The following is a 25,137-nucleotide window of genomic DNA, read 5'->3' on the forward strand; positions in this document are numbered from 1 at the left end:
TTGGAAATAATATTTTATTTACTCTACCAAATTTGAAAAAAGGAACGTTTTTAGTCATTTACCTTAATTGGTACACAGATGAAATACATTATATTTCAGTCATACATTTAAGCTAAGAATTAAAATATCAGACAAGATTTAATTGTAAGTAAACCTCAGGAACATTATGAAAAATGAGATGAGGAACCAATCAAAGATGGGAAATCAAGCTGATCACTGACCTATTCGAATGATGGAAGTTCCATACACTTAAGACTTCAGAATTTCAGTGTGGGTTATGACAATTAATAAGCAAATATTCTCTCCAGTAGAAGCAAATAGAAAATGAGTTTGTGAATAAATAAATAACATTAAAAATGTCCAAATATTTATTTATATATCATGTTAAAATAATTTTTCAAATCACTAAATCAGCAGTGCCTTTTCATAGACAATACCAATGATTTTGAGTACCATGAAAGTAAACACCAATACTTTCAGATTTTATATTATTGTCATCTCAAATTTACTAATTAAATTTAGCATGAGTTCTTCAGAGTTATTTAAATGGACATTTGCAGGCTCCATATAATCTGAATTATGTGGTGCAAACTGAAACCCATCAATTTTAATCAGGAAGAAAGGCGATGTTATCACAGCATGGCTTGGCATTCACTATTCACTCAATTCCACTCCAGGTGCTTTCCACTGGGTGGATTTGGCCTGTTGACTGAATTGGCCTCCCTGTGTCCTAAGATAACTGCCATGATTGGGAAGCCATATGGTGCAATGCTGTAAGCTATATTAAATTTGAGTCAGATTTTGGCCAACTTTGTACTCATAATTGAGATTCAGAATTGTATCCATGTAAATTTCTATATACTTACTGTTTATTGGTGTGATTAAACTCACAATCTTTTCCTTTCCACTTTTAAATATTTCCTGATATAAAATTGTGTTAGAGGTTAAACTTGAAGTTTAAAGGCAGTAGTTGAGAAGACGAAAGAAATAGAAGGTGACACTTTAGGTCCACCCTGTATTTACCTTTAAAGAAGCAGTCTTCATTGTGAACAATGGTAATCTTTTGCTTTTTCAGGCAAGCAGCTCTATGCACTTCGCAGTGGTTTTCGTAAAATTCCCCATCAGATCCACACACAGGTTTGTAGTGACGTTTGCAAAGGTCCATACAGGCACATTCTGCTTGCCCTGTCTCTCTGCCGATGACACAGTGCCTTCCCAAACCACAGTATTTATTTTCACAAGACCCCAAAGGGACATCCTGAATCAGGAATCCTGAAGATAAAGAAAAAATCATTTGTATTCATTTGCCTAAATGTGGCATGTCAAAGTGTGAAATTAAAAAATTCTAAGAGAAATGCAGTATAAGCAGGGTTCAGTTGTTGTTCTCAGTGGAAAAGAGACTTGTATTAGACGGAGACTAACTTTTGAAAATACTCTCAACATTGCTCCCCTCTTCTCCCCATGTGCTTGTAGCTCTCTTCCATCTCTCCAGTGAGTACTGTGGTCCTTAAAAACATGATCCCCAAAATTAAATTGCCTGAGTCCAAATCCTAAGTCTACCATTTATTAGCTGTATGTCTTTGGATAAATTACGTCTTTGTGCCAAGTTGTCCCATCTGTCATATGATGGTAATAGTATAGACCACCTCCTAAAGTTGTACAAAATATTACATGTAAATAATCCACAGGAATGACTTTCCTGTCGTAGAGTAAATGTTCTATTTCTCCATAGAATCCTGGAGAAATGACAGGAGAATGACATGGAGAAATGACTAGGAGAAATGACATGTATGTATAAAAAGCAGGAAGTAGGAATGGAAAATTATTGTGCCTTGAAAACTTCTTGGTGGGTTCTTATAGCTACTCCTTTCTTGTTTTGACCTTTGCCACTTGACAATCACTAATACATTTCTTGACTAAATGAACAAATCATGAAGAATTCAATTTTCTTGTTACTTATTCAGTTTAACAGTCTCCATTGGCATCAGAAAAAAAAAGATGGATCCAACAGCCTTGTACTAAAACCAAACTAATCACTTATAATCCCTGCACTTTCATAGGCAGATCTGGCTTTTCTTTTTTATCTGACTGGACTTTATCTGACTGGAAAGTGAAAATTGTCAGTAAACTTAATATGAATATATATATATATATATATATATATAATACATGAATATATATGTATACATACATGCATATATATATTCAGAGAGAGATACACACAGAGATATATGTGTGTATGTGGATATATGTGTGTGTGCATATATATGTGTGTATATATATGTATGTATGTATATATATATATATATATATATATATAAAACAATCAATGACACCTATATATTGCAAAAAAAGAAAAAAATTGTGAAGTAATAAATTACAATAAGTTTATTAGACATGTAATGTATATTTTCAACTTGTTGATTTAAAACCATTGCTCCAGGGCACCTGGGTGGCTCAGTCAGTTAAATGTCCAACTCTTGATCTCAGCTCAGGCCATGTCCCAGTGTCATGGTATTGAGTGCCATGTCAGGCTCTGCACTGAATATGGAACCTACTTAAGATTCTGTCTCTCCTGGGGTGCCTCAGTGGCTCAGTCAGTGGGGTGTCCAACTTGGGCTCAGGTCATGTATTCACGGTTTGTGAGCCTCCTGACAGGCTCTGTGCTGACAGCTCAGGCCTGGAGCCTGCTTCAGATTTCTCTCTGTCCCTCCCCTGATCGCACTCTGTCTCTCTCTCAAAATAAATAAACATTAAGAAAAAAATTAAGGGGCGCCTGGGTGGCTCAGTCCATTGAGCATCCAGCTTCATCTCAGGTCATGATCTTGTGATCTGTGAGTTTGAGCTCTGCATTGGGCTCTGTACTGACGGCTCAGCTGTGGGTTCTGTGCCTCCCTCTCTTTCTGCCCCTTGCCTGCTCACACACACTCTGCCTGTCTCTCTCTCTCTCTCTCTCCCTCGAAAATAAATAAACATTAAAAAATAAATGAAAATAAACTTTAAAAAATTTTAAAAAAAGATTCTGTTTCTCCCTCTCTCTGCCCCTCCCCTGTTCACCCACGTGCATACACACATGCACATACTCTCTCTCTCTAAAATAAATAATAAATAAATAAATAAATAAATAGTATGTCTCTTCACATAATGACATCATAATGATAAGGAACATAGATTCTTATACAGAGTTTAAGCCATAACCCCACTAGTTACAACTTTCAGGACCTTGAGTGAGTACCTAACACGTCTGTAAATCAGTTTCTTCATCTGTAAAATAGAGATAATATCATATCCTCATAGGGTTATTAAAATTAAAATGTTTGGCATATATAAAAATGCATTTAATTGCTGGTTGTTTTTATTAATACTATATTTTTAGGGACTAATTTTCATAAGGCAGATATATACAAATAAAAAGTATTTTAAAAATCGATTTTATTTGCTTTTAAATGAAACCTATGCTGTACTTTTATTTCAATACATATGCATGTATTTCCAAATGGAGTATAACAAACATAATATTACAAACAAAAAAGACCAATACTATCAACTGTATTTTTTAAGGTATGGCTTTTGATAGCAGTTTAAATTGGAACAAATTTTCTTGAAAACAATTTTTAAATATTTGAACCCTTTGATAATATATTCCAGTTGTTGAGAATGCAGTCTATAAACTTATAAAAAATAAGAAAAATAAATAAAAAGATAATATAATTTATTTAACAAACCTTCCTGATGTGTTATTTTATATGATACCTTACTGAAATATTTTGTTAAATTTTATAAAATACATTTAATGTCGTAGTTTCTGAAGTTTGGCATGCATTAAAATGGCCTAGAGGAGTTGTTAAAAGATCAGTTCTACCTCCAATCCACTTAAGAGTTCTGATTCAGTAGATCTGGGCTATGTTTAGCCCCAAATTTATATTTCCAAGATCCTATGTGATGATGGTACTGTTGTTTCTGAGATCATACTTTAGGGTCTTTGATTTATTGAAATCCTACTTTATATTTAAAATAAATATAACACAAAGGGAAAGACTAGGTAAACAATTAAACAATGCTCTTAAGTGGGAAAGATGAGAAGTATATGGTACCAATAAAAACATATAAAATAATGTAAGAAGAAACTAAGAAACTTAGAAACTAAGAAGAAGCTAAGAAACATAGAAAAAACTAAGAAAAGATAAAGTAAAATAAACAATTTATTAACTAGGTGGATATAATGCTGGGCAAATTTTCCTATGTTTGTATTACTGCTTTTTAATGTTCAATGCAATACATTTTTTTAAAAAGTCCAAAATTATGTCAACTGTAACTCTACAGTAATGACTGATTTGAATCTGGAAAATCTTTTTTTCCTCATCCTTATGCCAGTATTTATGCCAATTGTTGATCTAATGTTGACAGAGTCCAAAATGTGAGTGCCAGGAATCTGACTCACATACTTGCATTTTGTATAATTTTACACCTTATATTTCTTTGTGTTCTTACTATCTTACTAATTCTAAATAGTTTTATTGCTATCAAATAGTTTAAGATTTTTCAAGAGAATATTTCATGTTTTTGCTATCAAAGAATGAGTTTAATGTTTATTAAGAGAGTCTGATTATTTTACACTTTAGTTACAAAATGAGTTGGCTAACTGAATCAGTAGTTTTCTTTTTAGCGAGGAATGCTCTGCTAAAAATGAAGTCATTTCTGGTATATCTGATGAATTGCCTTCCCAGATTCTCTCGTCTTTTTATTTTTTTTTTTCTGTCTCAAAGCCTATACTCTACTTTAGAGATTTATATTAGGATATTGGCCATTTTCTAGAAGTTAATGAACTAGTTAGAAGCTGCATGTTGCATGTAGTTGCTACAATTAAAGGAAATTTAATTAATTCATATGCAATCCAAAAGAAAGCTCATATTATGTAAATGAATAGCTAGAACATATCCTTTCTGACAGTAATTATCCATGACTAACACTGAACTTAAGTTTCAGCTGAGATTAAATCAATTTAATCTGATCAACATGTCAAAGATTTCTTTTAAGTACATTCAGGCAGATGACACACTAAATGAATTTTAATCAAGAACTTATATCCTGCTGTCTCATAACTTAATAAAGTAACATTTGTTCCCCAAAAAAGTGCTGTATGTTTAACAAGTACATCATTTTATAATTTCTATGCCTTCAGAGCAGTATAAAAACTCCTCAAAAGACTTGAAACAAAGATGAGATCTTTACAGATAAAAGACACCAAGTTATAAAGCAAAATAATTCCATAGAATTCTAAAAATTTTTTCTTCAATTCTCAATCATGATGCAATCCTCTTCAAGTGATTACATATATAATATACAATTTACCAAAGAGTACTTAATATAGAATGAATCTAAATTGAAATAAACTTTAATATAATGTACTTATTTTTATTTGTAAGGTGCTATGTTAGTTGCTATAGGACAGATGAAAAGAATCGTCATTGACACTCTTTGTAGTGGCTCACAAAGGGCATAAGGCAGGATTTGAGTGTGCCCCAGTAGGGAAGGAAAGTTGGAGGGGCACAACTTGGAGAGTGAGATGGATAATAACAGGTAAGACCTCACAAGCAATGTATCACGTCACAGTTGAGGTTATGTCCTACAAATGGATTCGGAGTTCAGAAAGCTGCTCTAGGATTAGACATGGTATGGAATAAACAGATACTGGATTGAAAACAGAAGCAGCAGATGGAGGTAAAAGATTGTGATGAACTAACTACTTCTAATGATTCCAATGGAATATAAACATAATTAATTTAGAGTGCCAAGTTATTTGAGGTGTTAATTGTCTCATAAAAATGTATAATGCTAAAGTACCAAATATAAGTATTACGTTAACTTTGATTTGTTAAACAAACAAACAAACAAACAAAAACCAGATTTTGGAATTGAACAGGATTACAGTCTTTGCTTTTCCATTACATATTAGTCTGACCTCATCTAGGCTGTAATGTCTTTAGGTCTGATATTCAAATGGTAAAATAAAAGGGAACTGATAAATTATGTTCAGATTTACTCTCATCCAATCTCTTCATTTAAGAATGCTTGGCAAAACATAATTTTAATAAAAGCTAATATCCAAGAAATATATTAATAAGCTTTCTCTAGAATGTTTAATATTTAAACTTCACCTGCATTAAACAATCACATACTCAATATTTTCTAGTTTAAATATTTTCATACTCTAGAAATAGCGTCAGACATACAAAATGTAAAATTATTATTGTTTAAAAAGTTTTTTAATGTTTATTTTTGAGCGAGAGGAGAGTACAAGCAGGATAGGAGCAGAGAGGGAGAGACAGAATCTGAAGCAGGCTCCAGGCTCCGAGCTGTCAGCACAGAGCCCAATGCAGGGCTCAAACCCACAAACCACGAGACTGTGACCTGAGCCCATGTCAGATGCTTAAACTGACTGAGCCACCCAGGTGCCCCAAATGCAAAATTATTTTTAACGTAGGTTTTCTAATTTCTCCTTTCTAAGATTTTGTGATGATATATTCTATTTCTATATCATGTTAATAATTACAACAATGGGCCTAAAATCAGTCCTTTAATTTACATTCCAACTGTCACTACCAGTGAAACTTCTGGGCAATTAGTTAAAATTGGTGAGTATCAATTTCCTTGTCTAACTAAAAAATAGAAGAAACTCTATAAGTATTATTTAAGTGAATAAATAAAATGAGGATAATAATAATAAGCATAGGATAATATGATTGAACCTATGAGAAGATAGCATAGAGATATCCTCTATGAGATAATGCATTGCATGTACTTGGCTTAGAGTATGACAGATGTAGTTATTATTATTAATAATTATCATTTATGATCAATTTGGCATGGACTTAATATCACTGGAATGAATAAAGAACAGCTTTTGACAACTCTAGCTTTTATTATGTTCATTAGAAATGTATTTATGGGAGTGTTGAGGTGTGTTTTTCTAAATAATATACCTAAAAATTTTAAACAGTATCCACTACATAAGAATTCCCCTCACCCGCAAAAAAAAAAAGAAAGAAAAATAAAGAAAGAAAAATAAAAAAGAAAGAAAAAAAACCCTAAATTTATCTAATTATATATTTTGATTTATAAATAAGTATAATACTTTGGTGACATTTTGTTACCCACATAAAGAAAAATTGCAAAACTCTTCAGTAAATGCAAAATACAATTTCACACTGTAAATGAATAAAACACATTCGGTCCTCACTAACTTCATGGCAAGTAGCAGTTCAAGTAAATATTCTAATGCCTGCAGAAGATTGAGCACAGTTATGATCTTTTCATGACCTTTAATGATTAGGATATATATTTCCTGCTGCTACTTTGTGAAGTTGGTGAAAACAAAGCTACCTGATTGATAGTTTGCCCAGGGTACCACTACTGAAAGACAGTTTGAATGACCACCTAACAGTAGTTCAGTGAATTTGGAACCTTCTTCCCCATCTTATTTTAAACATCCCATTGGACTTCTGTAAGCACTTTCATGTAATTCTGCATTGAGATTTATTTTAAAAGAAGTAAATATGAAAAAAAAAAGATAAGTACAATAAAAAGCCAGGAATTCAGTTAAATTGCAACCATCCAAATTATAGTTCCTGTTTAACTCAAGGAAATTTTTGCCAACACAGATAGTTTTTCATGTGTCATTATGAGAAGTTAGATAATTTGAGATCACTAGCTAATATGCTAATAGTTACTTCTTTGAAGTTCTCAACTGCAGTATAATTCCAATAGCAGAACACTGAAAGAACCCAAGATACATGTTCAAAACTTTCTCCAACCTCAACTAGACACCTTGATCACAAAGTACACCAAAATTTATCCTACTCCTTAATTTTATCTTTTCCAAGTAACAACTAGGAGCCAAGATTTCTCTATCAACTTAATATTTCAATCCTACTGAGAACTTAGAGTAGTACTTGTGGTTATACACTTTACCAGATAAAAATACTTTCATCATCTGTGTGATTTATTTAGATCACAGAAATGGGTTGGAAGCCAAAGAAATCTCACTTGCTAATACTTGCTATTAGTAGCTAGAAATGCAATGACATTATAGACATATCAGTAAATAGATAAATTGATAAACTGATAGATGGATAGATCATAGGTGAGTATATGGTATTTAAAACTTTTTTAAAATATGACAGTGATTATTAAAAAGAAAAAAATTATTTTTAAATATTTTAGTTCTGTGAAGATTATGAGTTATGAGTTATATTAAAAGGAAAAAAGTAATCCTTTTGCTTAGTAACTAGTGGCTATTGTTCTCTATGAATGATTTTGACCCTTATAATAAATAAGAAAATAAATCAATTAACAGACATAAAATAAAAGTATTTTATAGAAGTCTATGTAAGGAGACTAAAGACATATGTTAAATCATCTGTGATACTTAAAATATTTCAGGCTTTGGAATAAACCCAAATCATAAAAAATATCTAACTTCCTATTTACATAAAAACTTAAAGCAGTAGATAGATTATTCTCAAATAATGTAGATATTTTCACACAATGATAAAGAATATTAAATAGCAAAATAAAAATTTTAAACTGAAGATCAAACATTATAATGGAAGGGTAGATTTGGGTAGGCAATCTTCAGGTTCATTGTAATGCTGATTGCTGGAGTCAGACCAACAACATGACTAATAGAGAATTGAGGAAGAAATGAAGACAACAATTTCTGTACTGACTGTAATCATAAATGGCTGCTAGAAGAGGAACATTGCTTTTAGAATTTAAAAGTTTCAGTTTTATGGGTACAAAGGAGGGTACTTGTTGTGTTGAGCACTGGTTGTTAAATGTAAGTGATGAATCGTTAAATTCTAGTCCTGAAACCAATATTACACTACATGTGAATTAACTAGAATTTAAATAAAAATTTAAAACAAGCCAAAAACTAACAATGAAACAACCCAACACTTTTCCTAGTGAAAAAAGGTTTCAATTTTAAAATCCACTTCAATAAATTATTTTGATATGCTCGCTTACCATTGAAAAAGTATTGTTTTTATATAGTGTTTTTAATTCCTTGATTTTATATTTTTAATTAATAGACTTATTTTTTGAGTATTTTTTGGTTCATAGCAAAATTCTGTAGGAAATACAGAGTCAGTTAATCATAAGAAGACAACTACAATATGATTCTAGTTATGAGCTTCTTAGAGATGTCAAAATCATAAAGACATAAAGTAGGATGGTAGTTTGACAGGGGCTGGGGGAGGGAGAATGGGTAGTTCCTGTTTAATGGGTAAGAGTTTCAGTTCTGCTAGAGAGGAGCTAAGATGGTGGAACAGCATGGAAGTTTTTTGTGTGTCTTGCGTCCATGAAATACAGCCAGACCAACACTAAACCATCCTACACACCTAGAAAACTGATTGGAGTATTAACGCAACAATCTGCACAACCTGAACCACAGACTTCAGCAGGTACACAGCATGGAGAGCTGAACTTGGGAGCAAGAAGCTGCGAAAGGTAGGGAACCACTTTTGTGGGTAGAGAGAAGATGGAGACTGGGGAGTGGGGGAGAATATGGGAAAATCACCCCTCCCCAAAAGCAGCTGGAGAGAAAGTAGAAAATTGGAAACAGCTGCAGGGACTAAAACTAAAAAGGGAGAAAGGAGAAAGGAGAGGGCTTAAATTCCATTAAGACTGTAAACAAGGGGAGTGCAAAGGCTGCAACTCCACAGCTCAATACCTGGTGGTGCTGTGGTGGGAAGGGCGAATCCCCAGGTAAAGAGTGGGGTCCGGGAGGTTCTCAGGCCACACGGGGAAAAGCGGCTCCACTGCTGGAAAGACATTTGGTAGAGACTGTTGAAGCCACCTGGTCCCAGCAGACCCCAGAAAGTGGCCACATTCGCTGGTGCTGGGTCAAGGTCGTTAAGGGTGAAGACTGGTGCCCGATGTGTGTTGTGATTTTCCATAATCCCTGCTGCTGCTGCTGCTGCTGCTGCTGCTACACTGTCTCACTAACATTTTCTGGGACGGACTGGCACCTGGCTGCAGTCTTGGGGCACCAGCAACAACAGGGTCCAGCAGGCATACCTGGGTGCAGCTGACATTTGACCATTGCTTGGTGAGACCCTCCCAAACAGGGGCAGAACGGGTCAAAGCCGCAGTCCTTCAGAAATAAGGGGCCGGGGAAAACAGCCACATCTAAGACAAAACTTGGGAGACAGGTAATGCCTGGGGCCTGGTCACGGAGAGTGAAGAAGCAGAGAGTGGGTGAGAGCTGAAGATGGAGGACGGGTGTGTGATTGCTGATCCAGGAAAACACTGGGTAGCTGGGTGGCTAGTTTCATCGCTCCCACGCATGCTCCTATGCACCTACAAGCCCCACAACAATTCACCCCCAGTAGGCTAGCAGCACCATCTAGTGGAGAGCGGAGCTGTTACACTGAGCCCCGCCCAACTGGGCCAAATTCTCTCTTCAAGAACGCAAGTCTCACTGCTGGCTTAATTTATGGACTATAAAGAGCTACATAGACTGACTTCTAGGGGAAAACAAAGCAATTTCAGTCCTACTTCAATCTGTTAGCAGGTTCATCTATTCAACTTTCTTTCTTTTTTTGTTCTTTTTCCTTTTTCTCTTTTACAATTCTTTTCTTTTTCTTGAATACAGAAAGAGAAAAAATTCATTTTTATTTTCAATTTTTATTAAAAATATCTTTTCTTAATTTTTATTACTATATTTTTTTACGTTTGTGTAAATTTTTTCAAATTCTACTTTACTTCCATCATTTTATATTAGTCTACTTCAGTGTAATCACCTTTTCCAATTTTCAAACAATTTCCTTTTTTTCTTTTTTCTTTTTTCTCTTTTTCATTTCTTTTCATTTTCTTGAATGAAGAAAGAGAAAAACTTCATTTTTTACTTTCAATTTCTATTAAAATATTTTAATTTAACTTTTATTACTATAATTTTTGCTGTTATGTAAATTTTTTCAAATTTTACTTCCATCATTTTATTTTAGTCTACTACAGTGTACTCACTTTTTCAAATTTTCAAATGATTTTTTTTTCTTTTCTTTCTTTTTATCTTTTTTTCTTTTCTTTTTATTAAATACAGAAAATGAAAAACTTCATATTTATTTTTAATTTTTATTAACATATTTTTCTTTAATTTTTTTCTACTGTATTATTTATTTTTGTGTATATTTTTTCAAATTCTATTTTACCCCCGTCATCTTATTTTAGTCTACATCAGTGTATTCATTTTTTCAAATTCTCAGATGATTTCCTTTTTTTTCTCTTCCCCCCCCTTTTTTTTTCTCTAATATGTCAAACCACTTTCAACACCCAGAGAAAAACACACCTAGGCTCTAGCATCATCTATTCGATTTTTGTGTGTGTGTTTTTAATTTTTTAATTTTAATATGTTTAAATTTTAACCTTTTTTTCAATTTCAATTTTTCTACCTCATTAATTCCTTTTCTCCCATCAAAATGACAATATGAAGGAATTCACCCCAAAAGACAGCATGAAGAAACGACAGCCAGGGATTTAACCAACACCGATACAAGCAAGATGTCTAAACCAGAATTTAGAATCACGATAATAAGAATACTAGCTGGATGGAAAATAGATTAGAATCCCTTTTTGCAGAGATAAAAGAGGTAAAAAATAGCCAGAATGAAAGTAAAAATGTGATAACTGAGCTGCAAACACGGATGGATGCAGTGGCGGCAAGGATGGAAGGGGCAGAACACAGAATCGGTGATTAGAGGACAAACTTACAAAGAATAATGAAGCAGAAGAAAAGAGGGAGATGAATGCAAAAGAGCACATTTTAAGAATTAGAGAAATTAGTGACTCATTAAAAAGGAATATCAGAATCATAGGGGTCCCAGAAGAGGAAGAGAGAGAAATAAGGGTAGAAGGGTTATGTGAGCAAATCATAGCAGAAAACTTTTCATTAACCTGGGGAAAGACACAGACATCAAAATCCAGGAAGCACAGAAGACCCCCATTAGATTCAACAAAAACCAACCATCAACAAGGCATATCATAGTCAAATTCACAAAGTACTCAGGCAAGGAGGGAATCATGAAAGCAGCAAGGGAAAAAAAGTCCCTAATCTACAAGGGAAGACAGATCAGGTTTGTCGCATATCTACAGAAACTTGGCAGTCCAAAAGAGAGTGGTGGGATATATTCAGTGTGCTGAATCAGAAAAATATGCAGCCAAGAATTCTTTATCCAGCAAGGCTGTCATTCAAAATAGAAGAGATACAAAGTTTGCCAGACAAACAAAAAGGAAAGGAGTTTGTGACCACTAAACCAGCCCTGCAAGAAATTTTAAGGGGGATCCTCTGAAGGGAGAAAAGATATATATATGTGTGTGTGTGTGTGTGTGTGTGTGTGTGTGTGTGTATCATACTAATGGTCAACAAAAGAAAGCCAGAGTAGCCATACTTATATCAGACAATGTAGACTTTAAAGACTGTATCAAGAGATGCAGAAGGGCATTATATCATAATCAAGGAGTCTATAGACCAAGAAGACCTAACAATTGTAAATGTTTATGCGCCAAATGTGGCAGCACCCAAATATATAAATCAATTAATCATAAACATAAAGAAACTCATTGATAGTAATACCTCAATAGTAGGAGACTTCAACACCCCACTCACAGCAATGGACAGATCATCTAATCAAAAAAATCAACAAGGAAACAATGGCTTTGAATGACACACTGGACCAGATGGACTTAACAGATATATTCAGAACATTTCATCCTAAAGCAGCAGAATATACATTCTTCTCAAGTGCACATGGAACGTTCTCCAGAATAGACCATATACTGGGACACAAATTAACCCTAAGAAGTACAAAAAGATCAAGATTATACCATGCATAGTTTCAGACCACAATGCTATGAAACTTGAAATCAACAATAAGGAAAAATTTAGAAAGGTAACAAATACTTGTAGACTGAAGAATATCCTACTAAAGAATGAATGGGCTAACCAAGAAGTTAAAGAGGAAATTAACAAGTATATGGGAGCCAATGAAAATGATAACACCACAACCCAAAACCTCTGGGACACAGCAAAGGTGGTCATAAGAGGAAAGTATATAGGAATCCAGGCCTTCCTAAAGAAGGAAGAAAGATCTCAGATACACAACCTAACCTTATGCCTTAAGGAGCTGGAAAAAGAACAGCAAATAAGACCCAAAACCAGCAGAAGACAGGAAATAATAAAGATTAGAGCAGAAATTAATGCTATCAAAACCAAAACCAAAACAAAAAAAAAACACTGTAGAACAGATTAATGAAACCAGAAGCTGGTTCTTTGAAAGATTAACAAAATAGTTTGAAAGAAGAAAAAGGAAAGGACCAAATAATAAAATCAAGAATGAAAGAGGAGAGATCACAACCAACACAACAGAACTAAAAACAATAATAAGAGAATATTATGAACAATTACATGCCAATAAAATGGGTAATCTGGAAGAAATGGACAAATTCCTAGAAACATATACACTACCAAAACTGAACAGGAAGATATAGAAAATTTGAACAAACCCATAACCAGTAAGGAAATCTAATTAGTGATCAAAAATCTGCCAAAAAACAAGAGTCCAGGGCCATATGGTTTTTCAGGGGAATGCTACCAAACATTTAAGGAAGAGTTAACATGTACTCTCTTCAAGCTATTTCAAAAAATGAAATGGAAGGAAAACTTCCAAATGCTTGTTATGAAGCCAGCATTACCTTGATTACAAAACCAGACAGAGACCCCACTAAAAAGAACCGTAGACCAATTTCCCTGATGAACATGTATTCAAAAATCCTCAACAAGATATTAGCCAACCGGATCCAATAATACATTAAAAAAATTATTCACCATGACCAAATGAGATTTACACCTGTGAGGCAGGGCTGGTTCAATATCCGCAAAACAATTAACGTGATTCATCACGTTAATAAAAGAAAGGACAAGAACCATATGATCCTCTCAATAGATGCAGAGAAAGCGTTTGACAAAATACAGCATCCTTTCTTGATGAAAACCCTCAAGAAAGTAGGGATAGAAGGAGCATATCTCAAGATCATAAAGGCCATACATGAAAGACCCAATGCTAATATCATCCTCAATGGGGAAAAACTGAGAGCTTCCCCCATAACGTCAGGAACAAGACAGGGATGTCCACCTTTCCCACTGTTCTTCAGCATAGTTTTGGAAGTCTTAGCCTCTGCAATCAGACAACACAAAGAAATAAAAGGCATCCAAATCGGCCAGGAGGAGGTCAAATTTTCACTCTTCGCAGATGACATGATACTCTATATGGGAAACCCTAAAGATTCCACCGAAAACCTGCTAGAATTGATTCATGAATTCAGCAAAATTGCAGAATATAAAATCAATGCACAGATATCGGTTGCATTCTTATACACCAACAATGAAGAGACAGAAAGAGAAATCAAGAAATCCAACCCATTTATAGTTGCACAAAAAACCCATAAAATACCTAGGAATAAATTTAACCAAAGTGGTGAAAAATCTGTACAATGAAAAGTATAGAAAGCTCATGAAAGAAATTGAAGAAGACACACAAAAAAATGGAAAAAGATTCCATGCTCCTGGATAGGAAGTACAAATGTTGTTAAAATGTCGATACTACCCAAAGCAATCTACATATTCAATGCAATCCCTATCAAAATAACACCAGCATTCTTCACAGAGCTAGACCAAATAATCCTAAAATTTGTATGGAACCAGAAAAGACCCTGAATAGCCAAAGCAATCTTGAAAAAGAAAAACAAAGCAGGAGGCATCACATTCCCAGACTTCAAGCTATACTACAAAGTTGTAATCATCAAGACAGTATGGTACTGGCAGACGAAAAGACACTCAGATCAATGGAACAGAATAGAGAACCCAGAAATGGACCCACAAATGTATGGCCAACTAATCTTTGACAAAGCTGGAGAGAATATCCAATGGAATAAAGACAGTCTCTTCAGCAAGTGGTGCTGGGAAAACTGGACAGTGACATGCAAAAGAATGAACCTGGACCACTCTCTTACATCATACACAAAAACAAACTCAAAATGGATGAAAGACCTCAATGTAAGACAGGAAGCTGTCAAAATCCTCGAGGAGAAAGCAGGCAAAAACCTTTTTGATCTTGTCCGCAGCAACTTCTTACTCAACATGTCTCCATAGGCAAGGGAAACAAAAGCAAAAATGAACTACTGGGATTTCATCAAAATAAAAACCTTATGCACAGTGAAGCAAACAATCAGCAAAACTAAAAGGCAACTGACAGAATGGGAGAAGATATTTGCAAATGACATATCAGATAAAGGGTTAGTATCCAAAATCTATAAAGAACTGATCAAACTCAACACCCAAAAAACAAATAATCCAGTGAAGAATGGGCAAAAGACATGAATAGACACTTCTCCAAGGAAGACACACAGATGGCCAACCGACACATGAAAAAATGCTCAACATCACTCATCATCAGGGAAATATAAATAAAAACCACAGTGAGATACCACCTTATACCTGTCAGAACGGCTCACATTAACAACTCAGGCAACAACAGATGTTGGTGAGGATACGGAGAAAGAGGATCTCTTTTGCATTGTTGGTGGGAATGCAAGCTGGTGCAGCCACTCTGGAGAACAGTATGAAGGTTCCTCAAAAAACTAAAAAATAGAACGACCCTATGATCCAGCAATTGTACTACTAGGCATTTATCCACAGGATACAGGTGTGCTGTTTCAAAGGGACACATGCATCCACATGTTTATAGCAGAACTATCAACAATAACCAAAGTATTGAAAGAGCCAAATGTCCATCGATGTATGAATGGATAAAGAAGATGTGGTATATATATACAATGGAGTATCACTTGGCAATCAAAATGAATTAAATCTTGCCATTTGCAACTACGTGGATGGAACTGGAGGGTACTATGCCAAGTGAAACTAGTCAGTCAGAGAAAGACAAAAATCATATGACTTCACTCATATGAGAATTTTAAGAGACAAAACAGATGAACATAAAGAAAGGGAAACAAAAATAATATAAAAACAGGGAGGGGGACAAAACAGAAGAGACTCATAAATATGGAGAACAAACTGAGGGTTACTGGAGGGGCTGTGGGAGAGGGGATGGGCTAAATGGGTAAGGGGCACTAAAGAATCTACTCCTGAAATCATGTTGCACTATATGCTAACTAATTTGGATGTAAATTTAAAAAATAAAAAATAAAATTAAAAAAAATAAAAACAAAACAAAAAAGTGAAAAACTAAAAAAAAAAAAAAAGAGTTTCAGTTCTGCAAGATGAAAAGAGATGTGGAGAGCTCTGAAAACCGGTGATAATGTTTGCACAATAATATCAGTGTACCTCACGCCCCTGGGCTGCACACTAAAAATGTTTGAAAAGGTAGTTTCATATTTTTTTTACTACAATATAAATTTGGAAAAAAAATTAAAGTCCAAAGAGTTCTTATATATCTCCTCTTTCCAAAGTACACAACCTTCCCCACCACCAACAAAACTTGATCATCCACTATTTGCAAAGAAGAGCCTTTGCTTCCTGAGTCAACTCATCACCACTCTAAGACACTATACTTCCACGATTAATTATAAAACCTCAATCTCAGTCATTTTTGAGGTTTTTGTTTTCCTCCTTGAGTGTGGAAGTCAATGTAAGGGTGAATTTTCTGAAACAGTAAGGCATGAGAGATCAATTCATTTGACCTTAGGTTCAGAACACACAGTTTGTTATTTATTTTTTTTTTAATTTTTTTTCAACGTTTTTTATTTATTTTTGGGACAGAGAGACAGAGCATGAACGGGGGAGGGGCAGAGAGAGAGGGAGACACAGCATCGGAAACAGGCTCCAGGCTCCGAGCCATCAGCCCAGAGCCTGATGTGGGGCTCGAACTCATGGACCGCGAGATCGTGACCTGGCTGAAGTCGGACGTTTAACCGACTGCGCCACCCAGGCGCCCCCAGTTTGTTATTTTACAACTTTATTTCCTATTCCCATGGTCACTCAAATTTCTATGCACATAAGACAACAACACATAAGACAATAACAAACAACATAAGACATAAAGCACCTTCTCTACTCTCATACCTTATTTCCTTTAACCACCTACTTCTTCCCGCCACCAACTGTGGTTTAAATCTAATACATATCCAATTCTCCAAAAATCTTTGTTTATCCTCATAATTCCTCAATTCCCATGACTTAGGTGTTTGGAATAAAAATAGGCATTTTAGGCTGTTCACACACTTCACTTCTCAGAGGTAACAGACACAGGTTCAATCCACTGCTTGAATTGGACAAATGTCAAGGAGAAAATAATAGAATACTACCTCAAAAGTGTTATGTCACCGCTTTATAATGTAAGGACATATAACTCAGCCCTGTAGGGTTATGGAAGCCATATTACAGGAGAAAAGACCAGCACTGTATGGGAATTAGCCATGTAAAGAAAAGAATCATAAAAGGAGTCTTTGAACAAGGTGTGAATATATGCACAAGATGATTTAATGTTACCAAAAGGCAAAGATTTTGGTTGAGATTGTTAGAGGATGTGGTGCCCAAATTAGAGACAGGATTAAAATAGCAGCCCTGAAGGTTATGTTAAGGATGTGTTACTGTGGCAGTAGAACCAGTGATAGTTTTAAGGATGAATCCATATGGAGGATAGAAAATAAACACCAGGTAGGGAGCTACCACCCTGGCCCACATAAAAATAATGTGAATCAGAACAAGGACATCTATTAGAAAATCAATATATGGAGCAATATAATATCAGTCATAAAGAGATGAGGCAAAAAGAGAAACATTGAACATAAATAAAGAGTCTAAGAGTAGTTATAAATAAAGATAATTTTGTCAACAGCTTTGTAAGTGGTTGAATAAATTCTTAGTCTCAATAAACTTGAATAATAATAACAGTAAGCACAATAAATAATTGGTTGTGGATGAAAATGACACAATTTAGGCTGGAATCCGAATAGCTTTAATTGCATGAATTTACAACATTGTGTTATTTTTCACCAAAACTCACTCATCTCACATAGAAGAATGGGAAAGTAAGATGATGATGATGATTACTATCAAGAGTAATGGTTCTACTTGTCAAGTGTGGTGGAAAGATTTGACAGGCAGGGAAACTCACCACTATACTGATGGGGAGAACATGATGGAAGGATTTGAATGGATGAAAACCAGAAGCAACTCAAAAGAAAGTATTGCAAGCAGGGTACAAAGAACAGGGTACAGGTAGGGAAAATAAGGTAGTTTTCTGAATTCTTGCCTGATAAATTGCTTTACTACTTTAACATCACTTATAGTCATGGAATTAAGTCTAACATACTCTTGTCAGCTGAAATGACAATCCATTATGTTTCTTTGACAAATGGAAAATTAAAAAAATTCTCCTTCTATTCACCCAGATAACAGGAGATGTTTTTAGATGTAAAATTGCCAAGCTGTTGTCTTCTTCTATTTTTTAAGTTACTGTTTATTATCTCCATTATATTAATAAGTTCTAATACTTATGTGGCTTTCACATGAGTCAGAAAATTAAGCTGTATGTAGCAGAAATATAATTTGTATATATTAAAGCTAATTATCCTAACAATGAAATGAATGTCATATTAGAACTTTTAATATATTTGTTTTTAAAATCTTAGTTATTTTTTGAAGTTCTTATTTTAATTCCAATTATTAAAATACAGTGTAATATTTCAGGTGTATAATATAGTGATTCAACACTTCCATAGAACATCCAGTGCTCATCACAACAGTGTCCTCCTTAATCCCCATCACCTATTTAACCCATCCCCCCAACAACCTCCCCCCTGGTAACCACCAGTTTGTTCTCTATAGTTAAATAGAATCTGTTTATTGGTTTGCCTCCATCTCTGTTGCTTTTCTCCCCATTGCTTGTTTGTTTTGTTTCTTAAATTACACATATGAGTAAAATCATATGATATTTGTCTTTCTCTGACTGACTTATTTCACTTAGCATAGTATTTTCTAGCTCTATCCATGTTGTTGCAGATGACAATATTTCATTCTTTTTTATGGCTGAGAATATATATTTATATATATATTTTTTCTTTATCCATTCATCAGTCAATGGACATTTGGGATCTTTTCACAATTTGGCTATTATAGATAACGTTGCTATAAACATCAGGTGCATGTATCCCTTTGAATTAGTAATTTTGTATTCTTTGCATAAATACCTAGTAGTGCAATTCATCTATTGATGGACACATGGGCTGTTTCCACAATTTGGCTATTGTAAATAGTGTGGCAATAAACATAGGGGTTCATGTATCCCTTTGAATTAATGTTTTTGTAGTTTGTGGATAAATACCCAGTAGTGTGATTACTGGATGATAGGGAACTTACATTTTTATCTTTTTGAGGAACCTCCATACATTTTTCCTAAATGGACACACCAGACTGCATTCCCACCAACAGTGAAAGAGGGTTTCTTCTCCACATTTTCACCAACACCTATTATTTCTTGTATTGTTAATTCTAGCCATCTGACAGGTGTAAAGTGATATCTCATGGTATATAGCAATATAGGCCTACCTCAAGAAACAAGAAAAGTATCAAATAAACAACCTAGCATTGTACCTAAAAATGGTAGAAAAAGAACAACAAAGACTAAAGCCAGCAGAAGGAAGGTAATGATAAAGATGAGAGCAGAAATAGATGATATAAAACGACAAAAATAAAGCAATAGAACAGATCAATGAAACCAGGACATATTTCTTTGAAAAAAAATTAACAAAATTGATAGACCTCCAGCCAAAAAGAAAAGAGAAAGGACCCAAATAAAAAAAAAAATAAATGAGAGAGGAGAAATAAGAACCAATACCACAGAAATATGAACAATTATGAAAGAATATTTATGAAAAATTATATGCCAACAAGTGGTCAAACTGGAAGAAATGGATAAATTCCTAGAAACATATAAACTATCAAAATTAAAACAGGAAGAAATAGAATACTTGAACAGACTGACCAGCAAAGAAATAGAATCAATAATCAAAAAACTTCCAAAAAACAAAAATTCAGGGCTTCACAGGGTAATTATCTCAAAAAGGGTAAAACTTCCAAATGCATTCTATGAGACCAACTTTACCTTTATATATTTGTATTTAAAATCTTACGTAGCCTATGTTCCATTGTGATTTCTTGGTTTGGTCTTACTAATTTATTCTGTAGCTCTACATTCTATTTTTGTTTTGTTGTTGTTGTTTGTTTGTTTGTTATTGTTGTTTTGCTTCATATCACTGTATTATTTTAAACGTTCTAAAAGTTTTCAACTTATTACACATTTCTGACTTCTACATATTTGCAATCTCATTTTTCCACAAAATAAAATAAATATTTTAGTTCATCGGTTGACCAAAACAAATGCTTTTTTAGTTATTTTTAAAGATTATTTTATTAATTTTACTAGATAGTTGTTTCCTTAGCCTTCCAAATATTTTGATTGTGGTGTTCTCCCCATCACTGGATTTTGCTTACTTTTAAACTGCTGATAAACTCTCTATAATTTATATAACAAAATATAATCTCTACAATACATAAAGAAATATTTATCTTTTTATAAATGTTTTAATCTCCATAGTCACATGATAATCTCTATACACCTTTATATCATGTACAATTTGCTTGGATAATATTATCATTTTTCCATTTTACACTGCTGGCAGACAAATATGGCAAAATTGGTGTAAATTTAGAATTATTTCATGATCTGGCACCTCATTCTCCCTACCCTGCCAACATATCTAGCACTGATGCTCTTTTCCAAGGGTTTCTCTCTCATTATGCTTTTCAGGCTCCATGGCCACATGATCCCACTGGAATGATATTTTATGGCGTTTATAACTTGGTGACTATCCTTGTTTCTTTCCTCTATCTCCTCTTTCTTGGATGTACAGGTTATGTTCTGGAACTCACTACAACAAGATAATCACCTAAGTACTGAAAAGTAGACTAAAATATATGTCATTTGTGTTTAGGCTCCAAAGGACCTTACGTTTTAATAGGAATATGAAGTATTTAAGATGTAAATATATTATAAAGAAAAAAAACAACTTGTCACATGGTAGATACAAAATTATATGAAAGTTTGGAGTAAGATATTTATTTTAAGGGAAAGTAATAACAAAATCTTCCTAACAGAAGTCATATTTGATCAAAGATTTTTAAAAATTGGCTACGAATTTGACAGGTGGAAATTGGTTGGAAAAGGAAAAGCATGGGAAGACAAGAAAGAATATGTTATGTTCTATAAAACTTGGCTCTTGTATCATTTTTATATGACCCTTACAAATAGGTTCAGAGCGATGATTTCCTAAATGTTTTATTATTGTCCCAATAAAGGAAAACACTAGAACCTATGATATCTCTTTTAAACTATTTATTTTTAAGTACTTATCACATATTTTCAAAAATTATATAAAAAGCAGCAATATAGGAGCGCCTGGGTGCCTCAGTCAGTTAAACGTCCAACTTCCATTCAGGGCATGATCTCACGGTTTGTGAGTTGGAGCCCCGTGTCAGGCTCTGTGATCAGAGCCTGAAGCCTTCCTTGGATTCTGTCTCCCTCTTTCTGTCCCTCCCCTGCTTGCCTTCTGTCTCTTTCTCTCTCTCAAAAGTAAATAAAAACATTAATTTTTTTAAAGGCAGAAATAAAGTTTTTCCTAGGTAGTTAGTTCTTTGAGTGGTAGCTCTGAAGTAGAGAATTACCTCCAAAACAAGTTTCCTTTCTGATAACTATCTTTTATGAATACTGACTAAAGCATTTTCCTAATTATTTTTCCTTTTCTTGGTATTTGTAACCTATGAATTAAGTTTTTGCTTTCTGTTTTACAAATAAAATAGAAACTAGCCCAAAATGTTTACTTATCATGTCCTAGCTCACACACTTGATCAGTGATGGCCCCAGGCTTCAAACCATGTATTTTAAATATTAACCATTACATTATTTTGCCTGGATTTTGTGCCAGCTGATTTTTATATTTCTGGTCGAATATATAGAACATATTTATTATAGGCAATTGGAAATGTAAAATATGAGCTTAGTGGAAAGTCTAGGAATCTGAATTTGACAGCCATCTATATAAAATGATAAGTGATAACATGAGTGAATGCTTTGTAAGAAAAAAAATCATAGAAGGGAGTTTGGAAGTGGAGCAACTTGGACTTCAGAAATTTTTTTCACAAGGACTGAGATTACCTTCACCTTTAGTCATAAAAGACTTGGTATTAAAAGTCATATATGTGTGTGTGTGTGTGTGTGTGTGTGTGTGTGTGTGCGCACACTGTCAGGGTTTGAAGCCTGGTTCCATCAGTAACTGGTTGTGTAATCTTGAAAATTCTCGTTGTGTCTTTTTACTTTAGTTTTCTCATCTGAAAAACGGAGATGGTAATAAAACAGATTTCACAGACTTATTATAAATTAACATCCTTAAGATAGTAGCTGTCTATTAATAACTATATTACTATTAACTATTATTAACAACAATATTATTGCTGCTGTTGTTATTATTGTTATTGTTGTTAGTATTGTTCATTCTAATGCATAAACCCAAATGTAGGCAATTTTCAAATTTTCAAAGTTGAAAATTTTATATTGAAATTTTCACTTTTCAAAGAGTCATAATCCAAAGCTTATGTGCTATTTGATACTCATTGGAACCACAGTTGACAAGCTCTCAGGTTAGTTCACACACTCTACTTAACTCTTGATGATTCAATAGCATGGTACCATATTGATAGTATTACAGAAAATGTTCTTCAACGACAATGTGGCCAGTAATTTAACTTTGGATCTCATGACTACATTTCTTCTATTGTAGAAGATTTCCTGTCCACATTGTCAACTTACCAAGTAGTGGAAATGAGAAAACATCTCAAATTCCTACTTAATGATTTTATTGACACAAGAGCTCAAGTTTGGCAAGGCATTTGTAAAGTGTTGGTAAAAAGAAAAATGTGAACATCAAGATACTAGGAACAGAAAACTTTGGAGACCACTTATTACTATAAATTTTGATTCCCAGAGAATCTTTGTTTCCAATTTATTCTCTGTTCTAGGGTACACAGCATCAATGGTGCAAAACTCTCTGTCTTTCCTCAGGAAGGTGAGTCCAACCATCTCATGACATGTTTCCGAAAAAAGGCAATCCTACACTGTGTCATCTCCATCTGCTTACCAGATGTTCTCTCTGACATTTGTGGTCGTTGAATGCATCTCTGTTATGATACTTCTGATTGACATCTAGGGCTACATAGTCAGAGCTATCTCTTCAATCACCAGTAAGAAGTATTTAGGGGTTGGGCATCTTGGTTTCACTGAACTTTTATAGAGAATATGAGGGTTTTTCTCAAACTGTTGGGTGTCACATTCTGCCTCTCCCTTTGCACCGATCTGTTGCTTTTGATACTCAGTCTTTTTTGTCCTATATCAGTTTCCTTCTATTCAACTTTCATCCATTCAGGCCCAATTAACAGACTTTTCTCTAGGTTACTCAATGGTCTTGATAACAAGCAATAGGATAAACCTTTACTTCCTTCACAAATAATCTTATGAAAATGTGTAGACTTAAAGACCCTCCTCTGAACATTTTCTTAAATAAACAAACAAAAACTAGAAACTATTACCCAGTATAGATTTTCGTTTAATGAAATACAGATAAAGTTCCTTAACAGTGGTTACATTGGGGAATTGCAGAAATTAAGAAAACAATGAAGCTTCTTTTACATATATTTCACACAAATGTGCAAAATACATAATCTAAGTATGTGTATGTACATATACACCACCATACATATATATTTTAGTGCACCACACTATAGTGCACTTCTAGTTTACTATGGCATATTGGACATATGAACATCATTATGCTCCCTACTTAAGCCCTTCAAAACCACCAAAAAGAAATTATTTTAAAAGATATATACAAGGATAAGGAGAACTGGAAGAAAGACAACAAAAAATATTAGAAGTCTGAAAGAATATAAATAGGTGGGAGCTGACTTAGTGACTCCAGGGAAACTGAATATGAACACTATGTTGGTAAAGTTGAAAAACCTTATTTACTGCACAGATTCCCCAGAAAACTAGCAGCACCAGGTGTCTCTCAGAAAGTGAGAGTGGAAGTGATTTTTTTAATGTTTGTTTATTCTTGAGAGAGAGAGAGAGAGAGACAGAGCATGAGTGGGGGAGAGTCAGAGAGAGGGAGACACAGAATCCGAAGCAGGCACCAGGTTCTGAGCTGTCAGCACAGAGCCCTACCCAGGGCTCAAACCCACGAACTGGAAGATTATGACCTGAGCTGAAGTTGTACGCTTAACCGACTGAGCCATCCAGGCACCCTGGCAGTGATTTTAAAATACAGAGCTCTGCTGAAAATTATTGGAGAAATTGCTAAATTACTAGATTCTCTCCACTGAACAACTTTGGTAGAAGTCTGAAAGTTAATTCACTCAAGACAAAAACTATATGGAATTTGAAAAATACTGAATATTGAATGCAGTGAAAAGTTCTCTCCCTGCAGTGCATTCAATCCTAGCACTGTGCAAGAATATTGGCAGTCATAGGCATAACTCTGAAGCAGGTGATTCAAAGACTCTTCTCTGATAAATCTGTAACTTACTATCGAGAGTTCCCTAAAATTGATCCACCCAAGTCAACCACAGTGAAGTTTACAGTTAAAAAACCTTACCTGGTGCTCAGAAATTCTAAGTCAGCTTCTTGATATTTCTTTCATAATCGAAAGCAGAAAGCCAACATTAGCTGGACATCCGAGTAAACTGTCTAACATAGAAACTAATGACAGGGGCACCTGGGTGGCTTGGTCGGTTAAGCGTCTGACTTCGGCTCAGGTCATGATCTTGCGGTTCGTGAGTTTGAGCCCCACGTCAGGCTCTGTGCTGACAGCTCAGAGCCTGGAGCCTGTTTCAGATTCTGTGTCTCCCTCTCTCTCTGCCCCTCCCCTGTTCATGCTCTGTCTCTCTCTGTCTCAAAAATAAATAAACGTTAAAAAAAATTAAAAAAAAGAAACTAATGACAAAATAAG

General features: G+C 34.4%; 1 protein-coding gene across 3 annotated transcripts in view; it reads right to left on the reverse strand.

The window, feature by feature from the left end:
- FSTL5 (follistatin like 5) overlaps positions 1 to 25,137 on the reverse strand; it is a 730,171-nt gene that overhangs the window by 508,246 nt on the left and 196,788 nt on the right. For all 3 annotated transcript variants that reach the window (XM_047091955.1, XM_047091954.1, XM_047091953.1), the window contains exon 3: positions 1,024 to 1,272. In XM_047091955.1, the coding sequence (XP_046947911.1) occupies positions 1,024 to 1,272 (249 nt within the window). The remainder of the gene's footprint in view (positions 1 to 1,023; positions 1,273 to 25,137) is intronic.

Source organism: Lynx rufus, unplaced genomic scaffold (assembly GCF_022079265.1).
Source record: "Lynx rufus isolate CCGP_SWC_20201006 ecotype Redwood Valley unplaced genomic scaffold, mLynRuf1.p SCAF_3, whole genome shotgun sequence".
Taxonomy (NCBI): domain Eukaryota; kingdom Metazoa; phylum Chordata; class Mammalia; order Carnivora; family Felidae; genus Lynx; species Lynx rufus.